The sequence below is a fragment of the Dysidea avara genome, chromosome 15 (genome assembly GCF_963678975.1).
Source record: "Dysidea avara chromosome 15, odDysAvar1.4, whole genome shotgun sequence".
Classification (NCBI taxonomy): Eukaryota; Metazoa; Porifera; class Demospongiae; order Dictyoceratida; family Dysideidae; genus Dysidea; species Dysidea avara.
In genome coordinates, this window is record NC_089286.1 from 12790155 (window position 1) to 12809404 (window position 19250).

At 36.8% G+C, this 19250-nt stretch overlaps 1 protein-coding gene and 3 long non-coding RNA genes across 5 annotated transcripts; 2 read left to right on the plus strand and 2 right to left on the minus strand.

Annotated features, from left to right (window-relative positions):
• Nucleotides 1-1349: 1349 nt before the first annotated feature.
• LOC136245533 (uncharacterized) lies at nt 1350-3663 on the minus strand. Its single transcript, XR_010695916.1, has 3 exons — nt 3550-3663; nt 2012-2219; nt 1350-1428 (listed from the first exon to the last, which is right to left on the minus strand). It is a non-coding gene; the product is annotated as an uncharacterized lncRNA (long non-coding RNA).
• A 1396-nt stretch (nt 3664-5059) lies between these two features.
• Nucleotides 5060-5859, plus strand: LOC136245537 (uncharacterized). Its single transcript, XR_010695920.1, has 3 exons — nt 5060-5155; nt 5566-5743; nt 5794-5859. It is a non-coding gene; the product is annotated as an uncharacterized lncRNA (long non-coding RNA).
• Nucleotides 5860-6922: 1063 nt separating this feature from the next.
• Nucleotides 6923-8979, plus strand: LOC136245310 (uncharacterized). The gene is made up of 7 exons (XM_066036793.1): nt 6923-7092; nt 7147-7569; nt 7623-7884; nt 7940-8130; nt 8444-8528; nt 8579-8762; nt 8893-8979. The coding sequence occupies exons 2-7, from the start codon at nt 7368-7370 to the stop codon at nt 8977-8979; spliced, it is 1011 nt and encodes a 336-aa protein (XP_065892865.1). The 5' UTR covers nt 6923-7092; nt 7147-7367.
• An 8213-nt stretch (nt 8980-17192) lies between these two features.
• On the minus strand, nt 17193-18230 carry LOC136245535 (uncharacterized). 2 transcript variants are annotated; one of them, XR_010695918.1, is made up of 5 exons: nt 17760-18230; nt 17564-17712; nt 17382-17514; nt 17298-17333; nt 17193-17246 (listed from the first exon to the last, which is right to left on the minus strand). It is a non-coding gene; the product is annotated as an uncharacterized lncRNA (long non-coding RNA). The 2 variants fall into 2 exon arrangements; XR_010695917.1 differs by having other exon boundaries at nt 17382-17712.
• Nucleotides 18231-19250: the final 1020 nt, after the last annotated feature.

The window sequence follows — 19250 nt, forward strand, 5'->3', positions numbered from 1 at the left end:
TACAGAGTAATTTGTTTGCAGCTTAACTCTCAGAGTCTACATGATGGTTTCTTTGTAGCTGAACTCTCTACAAGGTGACTTCTTCTAGCTGAACTCTCTACAGGGTGATCTTTTTGTAGCTGAACTCTCTACATGATGGTTTCTTTGTAGCTGAACTCTCTACAAGGTGACCTCTTCGTAATAGTTAGACACTCGCAATAGGTGTCTTCGAGGATTTAAAAACCTGAGGTGATGTCAATAATGGTTTTTAAATCCTCGAAGACGCCTATTGTGAGTGTCTAAGTGTTTTAGACAATGGCGTAGAAGCAGTGAGTTAGTATAGAGAGTTCCCATTGTAAACACCTAGGGTATTTGAGCGAGCAAAAGATGTGGTCGCGCAAGCTCGCGCGCAAGCCATGAAGCGTGAATAACTGAAGGTTTGTATGTTTGAGGCATTATAGGTACGTGTGAATGGCAGCAATTGGGAATAGCCAGTGCCAACATGGCTGTCTTGCATGGTCTACAGAGCGTGCTTTAATATGGCGAAGGCCACAAACTGAATTAATGGCTCAGTGTACCACGATGGTCTATAAATCCGCTGAGCTACCCACGATAACAGCGTACCTGAGTGTAATTTCTTTGTAATAATCTGCTCACAATCGCATGGTGTTTACTGATGTGTGAAATACTAATTGTCCACAAAAGGCTAATTGCATTACTGTAGGCCACATTGTGGTTGTAAACAACTGTCGGGTGTCTTACCAGTAAGACACCTGATTCCCAGTTTCGGGAAGCAATAAAACCCGGAATACGGAATAACGGAACAGCGGAATAAGCGAAAATTACATTCTTAATATTTTACTACTATATATACAGTCTATAGCATTTATACAATACTCACCTCGTAGCAATTCCACAGAGCATCACTAAGGCGATCCTCAGGGCAATCTTTAAATAGAACTAGCACAAAACTAACCACTCTAGAATAATCTAACTAAGCTAAAATACTTTCTAATACACTTTACTACAAAATCGCTACAACACTATAAGTGCTTTCTGCTACAGCTACTTATACCAGCCATCACACACGAGTAACTGCCCGAATTTATTAGTGACAACATTCCATCCTAAGAAGTCTTCACCTTTGTTTATAAGAACTTGTAGTGTATTTCATTACATGCATGTGGTATTGCATATAGCATGGCTCTAGTAAATTTAAGCAGTCTCCAGTCACACTAGATAAGTGTTGCTGATGGTGTAGAAAAGTGCATTGCATGCACGCACACATACATGCACGCGCACATACATGCATGCGCACATACATGCACACCAGCACAGACTACGCACACATATACCCTACACAAACTTATCTCACATTTATCAGCCCATTCTGTTTCTTGTGAACAACTCTCGTAAGTAAAACACATCAATTTAGTATCTAGCAATTACCTAAAATGTATTGGTATCATAATGACTGGTAATAAGTGATATCAATACATCACTAGCACAACACAATACACACACACGCACAATGCAAAAGCAAAGCCTTTGACTATGGTAATGCAGTCACACCTATCCAGTGAACTAATACTTTGTCCTGTGTTACTAAACACCTGGAATGGGTCATGTTATAACAAATGAAGTTGTGCCTTTACTGCCAGGTTTACTTCTAAACTTAATAAAATACAGGAAAAACATACATGTATCTGAAGTAAACTGTTTATCCAGTGCTACCACTGTCACAGGTCATTGAGGCCAGTTGCAGGTGACTGCAGATACTCGGACTCAAGCAACAATGCAGGCAGCTTGGGGCATCAGTGGAATGGAATGGTGGACTGGACTGGAATGTGTTAGAAAGTTTCACCTAGTGGTCATCACTAAATTAACAGCACCTCCAAACAAAGACCACCTCTTTATAATGACCACTGTAATATTAATGTTAAGTTGCATGTATGATTGGCCTATTATTGTCAACTTAATACCAACTACCACACGCCAAGGACTAATATACATACTGAGGTAAATAACTCACCTTGAAATTTGATGGAATCTAAGGGTGGATAGTACCCTCCTCCAGCGCTGTGTGCCTTCCCATAATCGATTGGTGAATTTGAATTGTCAGGTTTTAGGCAATTATTTATGAACAATTTTAAAAAGTGTAGGTACACAGCTAGCTACCCTCCTCTGTTGTCTTAATACAGATTCTATTATTTTCCAGAGATCAGTAGACAGAACAAATACTAAACAACAAAACATTGTTTGATTTAGAATTAACATTTAAACATTCATTACTAATGTGTGGGTTGATGACTAATTGACTAAATAACTACTAGGCTAATATCACTAATGTGACATTAAAATAGTGTAAAGAAAACTGTAACTAGGGAAAGTAGCAGATTAGCAGCAGCACAAGGCTTGATTTGTATTCATCCAAACGAGATCCCCACCTCATATCTACGTAGGCTTGAGGGATTTTTACAAGTTCAAGGCTAAGACTAATGATCGATTCACTCACTATGTTAGCCATATACAACACATCCCACCTCGAAATGTGTGCATAGACAATCCAGTTACTTGTCATTATTCTAGGCTCAGCTCTGAAAGGTCTGACAACAACTTGTGCTGCATCCCTAGCCTAATAATACAGACGGATTGAACAAACAATCTACAATGAGCTTATCACGATGTGAACAGAAACTACCACTGTAGAAAACACACATCAGTACAAAACTATGTTAGCTATACTTCATGATCAATTCTAATTGTTCACTTAAAATAAGTAACCTTTAAATTGGAGTCATGCTGATGGGACACAGAGCTAGCTAAATGTTTCATTCAGTGGTCAATGACTAAAAGGTTTATTAAACATCACCACATCGTTCATCTTGATAGTAAGTATACCACATCACACAGTTAAGGCCAGGCGAAGTTGATTGCTAATTTCCCATTTCCGCCCACATGCCTTAATAGAAGTTCCACAAAATTTTCATTATATGGTTATTTCTACCACATGGATTATTCAAATATTCACAATAATTTCATTATTGTAATAGTGGGTTTATTTTAGTGTTTTCTTCAAGGTTTTAGCCATAATGAATAATGACCTTCTGCCCACATGATATTTTGAAAATCTTGAAACGGGAAACTAGCGATCAACTTTGCCTGACCCAATCAAAATTCCAAATATGTCTTATACAAAAAAATAGTTCCTTCGACATGTAACTTTCTGATCATAGATAGAACTCTCATGGCAGATGCTACTGCCTTAGAACAATGCAAACGAAACTAGTAATCCAGCCCCAATATATTTTTTTATGGTTGACTTCAGTCAGCTCAACACTTTCCATATCAAAACTACTCTGTACATTTTGTCAAATCACAGCCACATTGATTTCTGCACAACACACACAAATAATAATAATAATCCAGTTACACAATGAGACGGTGGAATCACCAGGGCAGGGCGACTGAAGTTGATTGCATTTCTTTAGATGGGCGGCATTAATTTGAAAATTCACTCGACCAAGAATAATTCACCGCAAGTATAACACTACAACACTTAGGACTTACGCAGTTGCGAACCATAACCTTATCTCTTATATATGATAGACGTTAGAATCCAATCGTACTCCGGCTGAAAGATACGACCTCCATGCATTAAGATCACGTGCATTATTATTAACGATCGATTGATATTGTCATAAATATAAAGTGTATACATCAACGCATCAGTTAGGGTCACTCAGGGTTCATGATGAGCAATTTGAGCCAAAAAATGTTTCACCTTCGTTTTGCCATCCTTTGGTAAAGCTTTATCTAGTAAGGTGTACTCTAAAAAGGTGTACACATTAGTTAACCCGTGAGTATATATATTCCATATGGAAAATGTAGAAGCTGGCAAAGAGAAGCAATGGACTTTCATTGCAGTTTGGGAGCTTGCACATTACTCCCCTCTCTATGCAAAGGAATTCATCCTTTGGTGCTGCCATTGACCCTCGGACCATAATGCATGGTTGAGGAACGAGCAATCCAGAAGCCTCAGATTTGGTATCAGCATTTTCCTGTATAAATACATGTTTTACATGTTTTATAATGTTAACATGGCTATCAACATAACGCTACAAATGTCACAAAGCAATTGTGGTCAGGCCTTGTCCTTGTATCTGGCACAAGATAAACCAAACAACAAAGTGCTGCCAGTGTTTTGCATTCTATGATCATAGTAGAATGTGATAGTGATTTAGACAATGCTTTACCATACCATCGCTCATGTCATTTCCTGCAATGCTTAGCATCCTCTGCACACGTTCATTGCTTTGTTCTGTTGTGGCTACTGCTAATATTTTTTGTCACGAACAGATGCCCAAGCCTCCATGATGAACGATTTCATATTATCTTCCATTACTGTATCAAATTCCTGAAGAATCTGCATAACACACAGTATTACGATAGAACTACTATATGACTCTTTTGCACATTTAAGTAAAGCAAATAAAGCTTCTTTTTGTGAAGTTTTGTACCAATAGCCTCTTCAGCTTTGCTGAGAGATGTATGACAGGTAGTAATTTCACATGCATGGGACAACAATTAACTTACAAATTGGGGGATTTGCTCAGGTAGATGTTATCTCAGGAATGCTTCAAAATATCAAGCTAAATGCATGCAGTGCATCATTTTAGCTAAAACAATTGGCCACCAATGATAGTTTTACTAATTGAGTCGCATTATCAGTCACTCACAATGTTGTATTTCTTTAGTGAAGGGTATGTTTTTAACAAGCTGTTTACAGTGATAGGGTGTGATGGATGGTGTTCAAACATTATTTGGCACTGTAGTGGAAAAATTACATGGTGATTTATACAGAATGAATTAAGCGAAGAGCAATGGACTGCCATTAATACAGTGTTCAACAATGTGGTAAATCCTTTTGAAAATCTTGAAACACAAACTCAACAGAACAAGTACATAAGAGAAGAACTGCACTACTTGGTAAGCAATAAAGTTTTATACTCTTTCACTAATCACTTGCTTATAGGAACCAACAGAGTGAGTGCTGGGTACATATTATGACCAAACTAGTACTGGGATATCAAAGGAAGTGAATGACTGTTGTTATGACATTTCCCTGATTGAGTCACTCCAAAGGTTGCTTTACTGTGACATAGTGCAAGAGCAGGTACACACAGTACACAGGACTGGTAGTTTGAACATTTGACTATTCATAACTGTTTGCCTGAACTACTGTATATAGCAGGATATTTTTGAGAGAAATTTTTTTTTGTGGTTGTCGTAAGGTTGGCAGCTCTCGGCAAAAAATTTCCCTCCAATTTCAGTGCAGCTATCATAACTCGGATCAGAATGGTATAGTTGGAAGTATTAGGCAACCAACTATCCTCAAAAATCTCCCCTCAAAAATTCTAGATAGTGACAATCCACAAAATATTTCCCACTCGCCACTATGCAATATTGGAACTTCATTTTCTGTTGTACAAAGTGTGAGCCCTGTTTAATTTACTTAACTGCAGTAATCATTAACGACCCCGCTACATGCATATCAGGTTATGTAGTGAATGCATGTTATTGCAGGTTTTCAACACCAATAATCAAAGCACAGATGGAAAATTAAGGGACTACTGTGATGGGACAGCATATAAAAGTCATAAACTGTTTCAAAGAGACCCATGTGGATTTCAAATACATCTTCACTATGATGATTTAGAGTTGTGCAATCCATTGGGAACAAAAGCTGGTCGGCACAAAATTGGTACGTACATCAAACATCAAATTCAATTACATCAATCAATATTAATGCAGGAGTGTTTTACTATTCACTGAGTAATCTGAAACCTGTTCTACGGTCTGTTCTACAAAGTATCCAGTACGGTCTGTTCTACAAAGTATCCAGTTGGTCGCAGTGGTCAGGACATCATTCATAGAAAAATATGGAGTAGATGTGATTTTAGAGCCATTTATGGATGCTCTTTACAAGCTTGAGAAGGTAAAAATAAAACAATAATACATTAATGGTCAATCACATGAACATACACAAATCTTCAAGGTACGCAAATTTCATATATAAGGATCACACAATTTGTAATCAGGTTACATCCCTTGGGAAAATGTTGTATGCACATGGTATGCCATACACACATACAGTGAAACCTGTGTATTAAGGCCATCTTGGGACCAACTAAATTGTCCAGGTCAGTTTACATGCTGGGACCACTACGAAGTGTCCAGATTATACAGGTGTCCCTATTTGCAAGTGTACTGACTAACAGGTTTCACTGTAGCAGTATACGTGAGTATCTTATTGTCTGTGTGTAAATGGATACAGTGGAACCTCTCTTATCCGGGCAGTCTGGCATCTACCACTGTCCGTATCTTAGAAATGTTCGTAACTATCACTTTGTTACCACAAAAGTAATAATAGTAACGCGTTACCCCCATTGCTGAAGTAACTGACTTAACAATACAAATAATGTTGTTGTTGCTATCAGGTGTTAGTTATTATTAGCAGAACAAGAATTTAAAGTTTTCAGTATGAGTAGGAACTGCAACAATAAAAAGCACTGAAACAAGCTGTTGAGATGAAACGCAACTCAAAAACTGAGTATATACATTTTAATCCCCACTTTAGCCATGCATGAGCTGTATTGTATGGCTAAAGTAGGATTAAAAATGCATACGCTCATATGTAAAATGCATATGCTTTTGTCTAATTCATTCTTGTACAAACTACGTAACTAATTTGGGCTGCCTGGATAAGAGGCCTGAGGCCTTGATAGTAGAGGCCCGGATAAGGGAGGTTTCACTGTACCTTATTGAAAAAGTACAGTATATAGCTGATAAAATGTTAATTTGGTAACAATATGAAAAGGATGTCTATACAAATACGTATACACACATACATACGCTTACTATGTATATGCACTATAGGAGAATGGTGTGGCATTCATCGTCAATGGCCAGAGAAGACAATGTCGAGGCACCTTGGTAAATGTCTCTGCTGATAATCCTGCTGCTTGTTTGATTGGGGGATTCAAACAGCTTCATTCTGCTTACAGGAAATGTAGATATTGCATGGCTGTAGATGATGATCTGCAAACAAAAGTATGCCACACAACATAACAGTGTACATGTACACATACAATACATACACTACAGTTTAAGGAGAGTGATTTTCAGCTGAGAACTCGTAAAGTGCATAATGATGTACACTGTAAGAATCTAAAAGGACCTTTAAACAACAATGATGACAGGGCTTCAGGAGACAATGACATTAACCCTTTGGAAAAGAGTGATGCCATTGCATATGGAGTGAGGAGGAATTCCATCCTTAATAATTCAATTTTTTTCACGTGACTGACAGCATTGCACCTGACATAATGCATGACATTTTAGAAGGTGTGTTGCAGTTGTCTTTGTTAATGTTGCTCAAGACACTGATCTACGAAAAGTCCTACTTTCAGCTTTCAATACTAAACACGAGAATTGAATCCTTTTGCTATGGGCCCATTGACACAATGAACAAACCAATCAAGATTAAAGAGACAGGCTTCTTAACTGCCAGTGACATCAAGCAATCAGGTATTATTATAAGTATAATACACTTAAATTAAATATTATACGAATACATTTAGCATCGCAAACATGGTGCTTAGTTAGATACCTACCACTGTTAATTGGAGATTTAGTTGACGAAGGTGATGAATACTGGAATCATTATCTTGAGTTGATGACAATCACAGACTATATTTTTGCACCAGTCACAACTGAGTCCACAACAGTGTATTTGGGCACCCTCATTGAAGACTTCCTAACAGACTTTCGTCAGCTGTACCCTGAAAGACGGTTCACCCCAAAATTACACTACCTCCTTCATATCTCTTCATATATGCGCAGGTATACTTTACTAATGTATGCATATATACTAACACATTAATGACACTTTACGTAGGTGTGGACCACTGGTTCGAGTGTGGTGCATGAGATATGAATCTAAGCACAGCTACTTGAAACAAGTTGCTCATGTAGCCAAAAATTATATCAATATTCCAAAATCTTTAGCACAACACCATCAAAAGCAAATCTGTTATAGGATGGCTAACAATTCTACGTATCTTAAATCACAAGCAACACATGGAAAAGGTATAACAAAATGTCTACATAAAACTGTGTGCAAATGAGCACCTCATTGTAAAAGTACATAGCTGGGAAAGCAAATGCCAACCTGATATCTCATTTTGGGTGCCTATAGCTTTACCTTGAAAATATGAGAGGCATTATAGTCCTACTCACAAGTGACCTTAGCAGCACTGCTACAGGTGTACCTTCTGTAGAAATGGTCATGTATATGGTAACCAAAGGCATTGCTTTGCTATGTATTTTACCAAGTGTGTGCAGTGATGTGTACATGTGCTCATATAAAGTTTTTAAGTGCCCACTTTCATTTCAACTTTAGTTTCACAAATGGTTGCAGGCAGTTTAGAATATTTTGATACTTTAGAGAATGGGCATTACTGCAACAGAGATAGCATACTGCACAGGTAAGAAAGCAATAATTTCTTTATTGTATAGAGATATGCAACTATTGTAGGGTCAGATTTGTGACAGTTAAAGGGACGAAGTATGCCATAGGATACATGGTAATTTGCTACTATGACAACGAGTTCCCAGTTTTTGGAAAAGTCAAAGACATCTTAATTCAGCCAAATAAAGATAACTCTCTATTCATTTTAACACCTTATATATGTACAACTAATAAATTCATGCAGTTACTCGTGTGTGACAGCTGATATAAGCAAGGATAGTAAAAGAGCTTATAGTGTTATAGTGAATGTGTAGTGAAGCGTAGTGTAAGGTAGTTCAGAGTAGTTAGATTGTTACACAGTGATTACTTTGCATGTAAAGATTACTGTGATGATTGGTCTATTGTTGCTCTCAACTGTCTTTGCGACTGCATTCTCAGTGGAGTTACTACAAAGTGGAGTGTATTAGTGCTGTAGAGGGTACAAATACTACTATAAGCTATAGAATTTAATTTTGGCTTATTCGATTATTCCGCTGATCTGTTATTTTGTATTCCAGGTTTTACTGTTTCTCCAAAGTCAGGTGAAGGATGAACGTATACAAAAGTACATTATAATATCAAACAAGGTTGTAAACATCAAAAGATATGTTGCTCATGAGCTCATCTGCTGGCATGGCTTACTGTGCCACCTGAACAATTGTAGCAACTAGTCACAAAAGGTAAGCTTGTTAAATACTTATTTGTAGTGGGCAATCACATGCTAATAAGCTTTGATGGGCATTAAATATAAACAGAGACAGACACATGATTTTTTGACACAATTACAGTGACCAGGCACACGCCTTTCAGTATGTGTGCCTGGTTACAACAGAGTTTGAAGACCTTCAGTATGTGACGTATATTACACTTTACAGTGACCAGCACTGAAGGTCTACAGCAACATGTGCTGCAGCCTTAGGATTATATACCTAAACTAATTTCAAGGTCTTACACTTAATGACTTATAGCTGGAAAGGTGTAACAGAAAAGGGGCCAAAGTAAGGAAAAAAATGTCTCCACAAGTGTATATACAAGTGTAATTTAAAATTTCACATTAGTTGAGTAGGCAATAACACAAGGGGATCTATACCTGCAGCTATACTAGCGGACATTTAATTTCTACTTCAGTCTGGCAGCCTGAGCAATGACTGAAGCTGGCACTAGTGTTTGGGTGTCAGTAAGCATTCTTAGTTCATTGCTGTTTAGTCAAATAAATAGTTTCGTGCCACCTGCCTGCTCAATATCAAATAGTAACTTTATAGTACTTACTGACACTAGCTGGAGAATCAATCTACAATACAACAAAAGCCTCTATGACCTTGACAGATACAATGGCTGGTAATATAACAGTTCTTTCCCATCCTTGCACACAGAGTTGGGAGTACTTTGGCGGAGAGCAAGTCTACTGACTTTTTGCCTAGAAGTTGGTCATTAGAGATCTAGGAGATATTTATTTATCTTATTACAGAATACTAGTGGAACACTATCCATTTCTCTCTGAGTGATGGGGTCTTGCAGATGATTACGTTCATCTGCTACATACAGTAGTCACATCTATTTTGGACCACATTATCTGCCCCATTGTCACATTTTTAAAATTACCAGGGTTTTGTCCTGGCAAAGTCTCTGAGCAAGGCATGCTCGTGTCTTGAGATTAGATGCGATGAAATCTGTAGCTTTAATTTCTGATATTTCATTTTTAGTATTCCCTCCAATGTTGCAGTATAGTTGTAAGCAAAAGGCAAGCAAATCATTCCAACACACCCGTTCCATCAGATAGCTCCTCACAAAGCAATGTAATTGAACAATATTTTTGAATAAATCTTTAATATAAACAATTTTGTAGATGAGGTACGTAATTGAAAGTATAAAATGACAATTTGCTGTTATTGTGTCCTACCAATATACATACAGCTGTATGAAACAGAGCAGAATGCACTGACACAACTTAATACATACACAAGAAGCACACTGGTAGGATTAGTTTTACTACAGTATATTCCATGTCACACTTTTTGATTAATTATGCTGTTTGAGTGTGGCTGTTTTCATAACATTTCTGACATTACTGTACTACACTGTATTAGTGAAATAACAGGTATTTGTATAACTGTACCATATGAGCAAATATATAGTACTTTGCGTGGGAGTATCAAAGTGTTGAAGAGTGCTTTACTAGTTTTTATAATACATGTACTGTAGCAAAGGCCACAAGGCACCTGCAAAACTGAAGCAAAATCTAGCAGTGAAATTATTGTATAGCACGACTAATAAAGTTAAGCAGTCTCCATTCACACCGTACAGTACGATTCTAAGCAATTACTTGTGTGTAACAGTTACTACCAGGTAAAGCTCATATTGGTGGTATAGAAAAGTGCATTGCACATGCACCCACACAGACTACACACACATACCCTGCACATACTCAACTCACATATATATAAGATTATCAGCCCATTCACCAGAATCTGTTTCTTGTGAACAACACTTGTAAGTAAACATGTATCAATTTAGTATCTAGCAAATACCTAAAATGTATCGGTATCAATTGACTAGTAATAAGTGTTATCAATACATCACTAACAATACACACATACGCACAATGCAAAGCAAAGCGTTCGACTATACCATAATGCTGTCATGCCTACCCAGTGAACTAGCACTTTCAGTTGTCCTGTGTTACTAAACACCTGGAATGGGTCGTGTTGTAACAAACTTAATGAAAGTCTACCTTTTGACTGGCTAGTTTCTAAACTTAATAAAGCACACGATAAGCTGGCTGTTTATCCAGTGCTACTACTGTCGCAGGCAATTTACCCTGCCTCTTCAAAATTCATTATTGCTATAATTGATAATTTTCAAAATTCATGCTTCACACAACAGCTTTTGGAGGTAAGAATACAGTGGAAATGTTCAGTAGTAAGTTAAGAGCATCACTGAAATACAGTGAACTTCTAAATAATATAAGTTCATTGGTAGATGCTATGCAATCACGTGAGTATAATGAATAAAATGTTCAGATAACAGCATAATGAATAAAACCATGCGGAAGAGTATTAGCAGCAGGCGAAACAATGAATTTACTTGGAGTGGCAATAAATTAAATACACTACGATCTGGGACTATTATAAAAAGGAAAAGATTCATACGCACGCAATTTGTTACAGTACTAGTACACTTATCTGACCTATTTATCGCCGTATCTAGTAGTAACTTCCTCCTTCAGTTTTCGAATTTTAAATTCCATGATCTTTTTCTGCCGACTTCCCGAAGTTTTCAAACAAAAAAAATGGGAAGTTTTAGAGTTGTAACCTTGGTAACAGTTTAGTCGGTTTTCTGCTGAGTTTCACTCTAGCTCACTGATGGCTACAATGTACGTTTATAAATTTCATTACTGAGTTTGTGTATTCATTGTTTTTCCTACATGGAAAGATGTCGCCACAACGGACAACAACCGATGCAAGTCCTGCAATGTACGTTTTATAAATTTCATTAGTTTGTGTGTTCATTGTATGTTTTTCGTATAGAAATGTCACCATCCTGATAGGGACGTCATGCCAGAACTTGACATTTTCGGAGCCAAAATTTTTGGCCACTTTTTGCTGTAATATGTGACCGGACCTGCAAAAACAGGGCTTGTGGGCACAAACTACACCCTTATACATAACAAGTCATATCTCCGCCTGGAATAGAATATTTTTATTCTGTGACCTTATGTATAAAGTCAATTAAATGTTTAATGTAAGCAAAAAAATTTCATGACCATAGCACAGTAGAATAAAAAATATATAGATGATGAAAGTTTGAAAAAGTAGGCAAATTTCATGTGCCCACATGCCCTGTTTTTGCAGGCCCAGTCACATATAGAGGTTTTCCCTTTCATTCAATACATATAATGTCATAATTAAGTGCATGCATAGTATGATATATGCAGGAAGTTATGTCAAAGACTAATAGAGGGGAAAAGGGAGTAAGCAATGGGGCTGTAGCCCTGCCAAAAAGTTATGGAGGGCCGTAGTCACCTACAAATTACTCCAGCTATCTTTGGGCAATAGAAACAATTGTGCTAGTTTTATTACACTTAATAGCTACCTGCAATTCCAGTGAATCAGCTATAAAATGTTGACACCGATATACACTAATAGAGCAGTCATTCTAATAAATTAATACAGCAATAAAATAAATAATGGCAACCCTCTTAGATAAGCAAAATTTCTTAGGAAGCAGACTGTGTAGGTTAACGTGTACTAATATAATTCCCACAAGATCAAGGTACCCTAATAGAGCTGTCACCCTACAATACAATTGTCAGACTGCTAATAAACATTTTAAATTGATTATTTAAAAATGAAGTAGGGATCCAAGCAATAAAAGTACTGAAACTAGAGATGAATGGTGGTATTACAGCAAAGTTCTGTAAGAAAATTTCTATATTGGAATGTTATAACAATTATTTTGTTCAATGCCAAAGTAGGGATTTTCTCACAGAGATATGCTGCAATATCAACATTAATCTCCTGTTTCAGTACTTTTCACCGCTTGGATAATATACCAATTTGTTTATTTTATTAGTGAATGTGTGACTGTTCTATTACAGTGACTGCTGTATTAGAGTATTATTGAGTCAGTCTCTAGCCTTCAAGAGCTGTAGTTAAACCAGTAAGTGGTACAGTCAAGTGAGAGAAGATTGTTAAGAGATATGGTGAATGAACAATTCATCAATCTACTGTGAAGTTACAGGTATCTACATGTGTCCAGTAGCTCAAGCACTTTAAATAATGTTGTCAAATGCTGCTCAAGGAAAGTGTTGATATAGAAAACTAACTTTTGTTTCATGAAGAAGAACAGCTTAATGTACGATAAAAGGAAAGGCAAGGCACAGAGAAGACACATTTGTCAGAACCCCAAAAGACCTGTTGTTACTTTGCGGCCATGGTCAGTGAGGCAAACTGAACTTCAAAGTTTGGTGATTTTTAAATAAATTCTGCATCCGGCTGCCTGAAAGTAGTGTTAATGTTGTAGTTTATGTTATATGGAGTACTACTGTATTTTGTAAAGTGGTTTTTGTCTTGCAAGATGTCTCCTGGTTGAGTTTTAAAGGTAGCATTTTGGTGTACGCATCACGTTTAGTAGTATTCTAATAAATTGCTAAGGTTGCTTTCTGATTCAATTTCAGAGAGTATACTTAAGAATTTGGAAGGGACATACCCCAGATCCCTCCTAGAATGCACATTAAGATACATCACTCATGCATATCCCAACCTAAATGAAGTTGCCTCTGTTACACATTTGGCAATCTTAAATGGGATAATGTGACTCCTTCAGAATTCTTTAGCTTAAATCAACTTATTGATTGAACTGTTAAGGAAGTTTAAATCAATACTGTCACTACAAAGGTTTGCTGGCTATGAAGTGTTGAAGGATGGAGATGTGCACTTTGGCAATTCCATATTCTTACCATATGTTAGGTTTGATTGTGGATTTAATCATAAGAGTCACATCTACCTTGGTGAATTTAATGGAAAAGCAAGTGACAATTTTTGCAAGGTGATAGGAGCAACCACCTTTAAGTTACGAATCATGTTATAAATATTAATCATTTATATAAGTATATATAGGGTATGTATGTTTCTTCACAAACATTGCTGCTGAAATATCAAGTTTTGGGCTGAAAGTTTACCATTAGGGTATTCATACTTGCAACATATTAGATCAAGACACTCTAATAGAACAATTACTTGCTCTAATACAGCAATCCGGAAATGCTGATATACTTAAGAAAACAATTCATAATTGAGTATATTGTTGATTTGAAAGAGTAATATTTTGAACATAATAGGCTCAAATTTGGTGCACTGCTCAATTGTGTTTTCAAAGCATACTTGGCTAAAGTCTAATAATAACAAGATTCTGTATAATTTACCAAGGAAGAGTTCATATTTAGTCAGTTACATTTTTTATACATTGTGATTGAAACTGTGTCTTTTCGACTTAGTGACAGCAAAATAATTTTACTATTAATTTGAAGTTACTATGCTATTTTCTTGGGCATGCACCATGCAGACTAAAGCTTGTAAGATTTACACACTGTACAAATCACTGCATATATCCATGGTGGCTAGTGCATGCTCTTTTTTATAACATTGGTTGAAAATGACTTTAAATAATATCTTTAATCACTTCTTACACTACAATCATCTGTTTACAATTTACAAATAACATAAAGATATGATGCACTGTACCTTCCTGGGTCATTAACTCTACTTGATGCATCAAATGTAATACATTTGCCATCTAGGGTGGCATCAAGGCAGTAGGAACCAATGTTAAGGGCAGCATTTCGATCCTCAGACCATGTACTGTTGTTAGGGGTGGTGACTACACTTGCATACTCACAAACAAATGATCCTGCAACAAAGTCACGAGCAGCAAAAGTTGATCTGCCTCGACCCAGGACACTGGCAATCACCACATTTCTTCTGGATATCTTCTTCCCCCTAAGCAAACCCCTCAGATAATTCTCTTCAGGTATTGAAATGCTGCTTGTCTCTAAGTCCTGGTCTGACATCCCTTTTCTACATTCATCATCACTACTGTCTTGCTCAAAATCTTCTGCTATCATGTACAATTAAACATGCATGAACAAGATTTAAACTGTTACATTATCCAGTATAATTATGTTAAAATGCTATATATATTGTACGCACCTGCAACCTGTAGATCTGTAGATACTCCCTCCACTACACTAACCCTATCACCACCTGACTGTGAGACAGTATTGCTTTGTAAATGGATGTATTTTTTATCATTAATATCTTACATTTATAGATACAATCTTGTCACAATCAGATATAAACTTTAGATATTACTAATAGGCATTGATTGATTGAGCATCAATGTGTATAAATCTTATACTGACTTTTTATAATATTATAAGGTACACCAGTTACAGTAGTACCAATATACGTATTGTATTTATTCGGTTTCATCATTAGCGATATTGATACAGGTGCATATAAAGTACTGTTTATTACTGTATTCTGTACTGTAGAACTTAATGAGATTGATGCACATTATGCAGTATACTATTGGGTGACTGACATTATTACTCATTTCTTGGTGGATCTATATAGGTAAAAATTAAATTAAATTTTTTTTGTATTGTAGTACTACACTCAACTAAACAGGAAAAATTAGATACTTTGTCCTACTGTATTCTAAAAAAGCAGAGCTACATCAAATTTTAAATCATTTAATCTCACCAATATATTGTTCTTACAAGGTGTTAAGGTCTGCACAGTGTCTCCATTGATTGCTAAATGGTTGGAAGAACCTTACAAGCATTTAACCCTTAACCCTAAGGAGAGTTATTCACCACTGTTGCTGTCGCTCATTATCAACTTCTTTGCCATTAGCTCATTTATTATGTATTGTCTTATGGATAGTTGATCAGCCTGTAAATATACATGCACAAGCATCAAAGAACTTAACTGCATTGTACAAGTTTGAAACAATCTGTGACCCAATTTTGGAAAACCATTATTTTCTACACTATATTTTTTGTTAAATCATAGCTTGATAAAAGATTTATAAAGTTAATGCCTATTATTTTACCGTCAACAAAATAATAATGTTCAAACCTTTTTCAGCTGGAATCAATACTAAACAAAGGTAAGATGTAGTAAACATATTTGACAATGCAAAATGGACTTATGGGGTAAAGAAGACAATTTCTTCAGTGCGCACACAAATATGTGCATTTACATTGCAAACAATATAGTATTGTGAGCTTCACACTGTTAAAACAGTCATGTGTATATCACGAGTTTTTTCATGTGGGATATTTACCACAGATAACACACATTTTTTCATGTAGTATGCACACATTTATTGTTTGTGTTACACACATAAAAATTTTTGTGAGTCAAGCATGCTTCCCTCGTTCCTTTTACACAGTTTCTCTGTTTCCCACAATTAATTTTTTCTTCTTCAAATGTTTACAAAATACACAGAACATAATATAATTTGTTTACAATTCTGTATGCTGTAGGTGACACAAGTCTCTCAAGATGTTCCAAGATTTCGGGAATTCTCACCAGAGAATGACCTTAGATGACCTTTTCAGACAACCCAACCAGATGTTTAGGTGATCCCAGATGTTTTACCAGAAGACAACTGCCACATATTCAACACTGATGCTGCTACACCACCGCATGGTCATTTTTTGATCTATAAGAGACAACATTCAATATCAGTTGTCACTATGAAGTACTTTTGTTACCATTTAATCCACAGGAGAATTGTCCTTCAGACATACCTATAGTTAAAGGTGTAAATTAATGTGGTTGTGCATACAAGTAATTATTTTACATAAAGCAAGTGTGTCAGTGGCACTGGAATTTTGATTCTGTTTATAGTTCCGCTTTACCTAATGAAAGTTATCAATCACTGTATCACAATTTTGATTCATTGTACCATAATAATTCTTGAGTAACATCTGTTGAATCTTCCCAGTAGATGTAAGTAGATAATGTAGGCAGATATGTGACACTGCAGTTTTCACTAGACAACTTTGGGCATTCTCATGATCCCAGACTTTCTCACTATCACTAGAAGATGAGATGTCTTGTCAGATGACCCAACCAGAAGGCGACTGCCACAAATTTAACATTGATGCTGAATGGTCATTTTTGATCTAAATGGACAACACTGAATATCAGTTGTCACAATGAAATACTTTGCGTACCATTTAATCCACAGGTGAATTGTCCTTCAGATGTACCTATAGTTCAAGGTGTAAACTAATGTGGCACACAAGCAATGTGATTACCTTGCATAAAGCACTTGTGTCCATCTGCGGTTAATAGTAACTATCCAAGACACTATACAGTGCCACTGGCATATTGATTCTGTTGGTTCCAGTTTACCTAATGACATCATTACATGTAGAATCTGCCCAGTAGCTGTAGGTAGATGATGTAAGCAGTTATATAGCACAGCAGTTTTCAGTACCTCAGTGTAGCTGCTCGTAACACTTTTCTTAGCAGACGTGTTTCTCAAATCTGTAGAGGCCAGTAAGTATTGGCTGTACTGTCCTTAATATCTCGCAAATTCGCTCAACGCTTCTTTCCAGCTGATTCGGGACTAAATTGTGAACACAACTGTAAAGAAAATATATTAAACACATTCGGAAAGCTGTTGTACTTACGGGTTTAAGACTGGCTTGAAGTGGGTTCTTCATTTTCGCCAAAACTCGTCTACTAGCCAAGGCGCCGTTGCTATAAACCCTAATAAACATGTCGCCACTTTCATTGGTAAATTCTACCCCTCTCTATGTTCGGAAAGGAAGAGCGAAAGGAAGCTGCCACTTTCGTCAAAACCACCGCCAAAATACATCACCAAGGTGATACCGCCATAATCCATCACCAAGGTAACAACAAAAATTTTGTCAACTGCCAATGTGTATTAATTTATATGAACGACAAACAGCTGATGCTGGGAATGGTGATGTGTCGTTCTATTATTCTAGTAAAGTAAGATGCCATACTAACAATTACACTATTTTAGTGTTATTAGACAGGTTGCGCAGTGACGACGAACATCACTACAATGATTACTGACTGACCACACGTGTCGAAATGTGACCGAGATTGAAGGTGCGGGCGGCTCGGTGAGTTGCAGTTTGTTAGTTATGGCAGAGACACTGGGTGTAATATCTAAGGTTTATCACCACTCCTAGTTCAGACTCTGCCCAGTCTAAGGAATTGTTGCATGCGGTAGTGAGTCATTATATACCTATCAATATCAAGCCCCACCCCCGGGGTCCCCATACACCTACTGGGGATTTGACATCGACACGCCCCACCCTGGGGCTTTTGATTGCTGAACGAAAAAATATTTCAATAGGTGAATTATATCCCCTATAGAAACCCCTCTCTTGAGGTGATGGTAGTAACCTGATCTATGCAATCTGGGTTGAAAATGTGTGTGTACACTACTGCTAGTATATGATTACTAGCTGTAATGCATTTTATTTATTAATTTTATAGCTAGGCTGAGCTGGCAACGAAAGACTGGACCAAACTAGCCTCCTGGTGAGTTCCATGTATTCCTTGACATTTGGTGCATGGCAAAATGTGTTGTGTATGTGTTAACAGTGATTATCAAATGTGCTACATGTGTCAGTGGTTGGTTAGGTAATAGGTCAGACCCTATCCCATATGGCCGATTCCATTTTATTTGGTAATTTTCTGTTTTCATCAGTAAATTCCAAAAATGGGATGTCGGCCATTACCTTGATCTCACTAGTGCCATGGTATGTTCAATATTACATGGTAATGGTCCATTTCTGTTGTGCAGTCTGACAAGCACAGTGACACTTGAGACATGTCTAAAAACATGGATAACAGAGAAAACGATAGTGTTAAAGTTAAGGAAACGGTAAAAAGTCCAGTAGAACGTGTACAACAAAGATGACAACTATAATTAATGCATAATGATTTTACCAATAGCAGATCCATGAAGTGTACCACATATCCTCGTATAAAAGCCACACTCAATTAAATGCCTGTCTCAATTATAAGCTGGGGGGTTTCCAGCACCTTTGGAAAATAAATGCCTGGTCGTAAATAGAGGGCTGGGCTATTGAGTCCACTATTAATGGCATTAATTGTTTCCTTTGTTGCTGCTGTTTTTTCAT

Bases quoted from the DNA above. Each gene is read 5' to 3' on its own strand.
- LOC136245310 (XM_066036793.1), top strand. From the start codon at position 7,368: ATGCATGACATTTTAGAAGGTGTGTTGCAGTTGTCTTTGTTAATGTTG. The intron at 7,885-7,939 runs GTATACTTTACT...CACTTTACGTAG, and splicing joins ATCTCTTCATATATGCGCAG to GTGTGGACCACTGGTTCGAG. The intron at 8,529-8,578 runs GTAAGAAAGCAA...CAACTATTGTAG, and splicing joins AGAGATAGCATACTGCACAG to GGTCAGATTTGTGACAGTTA.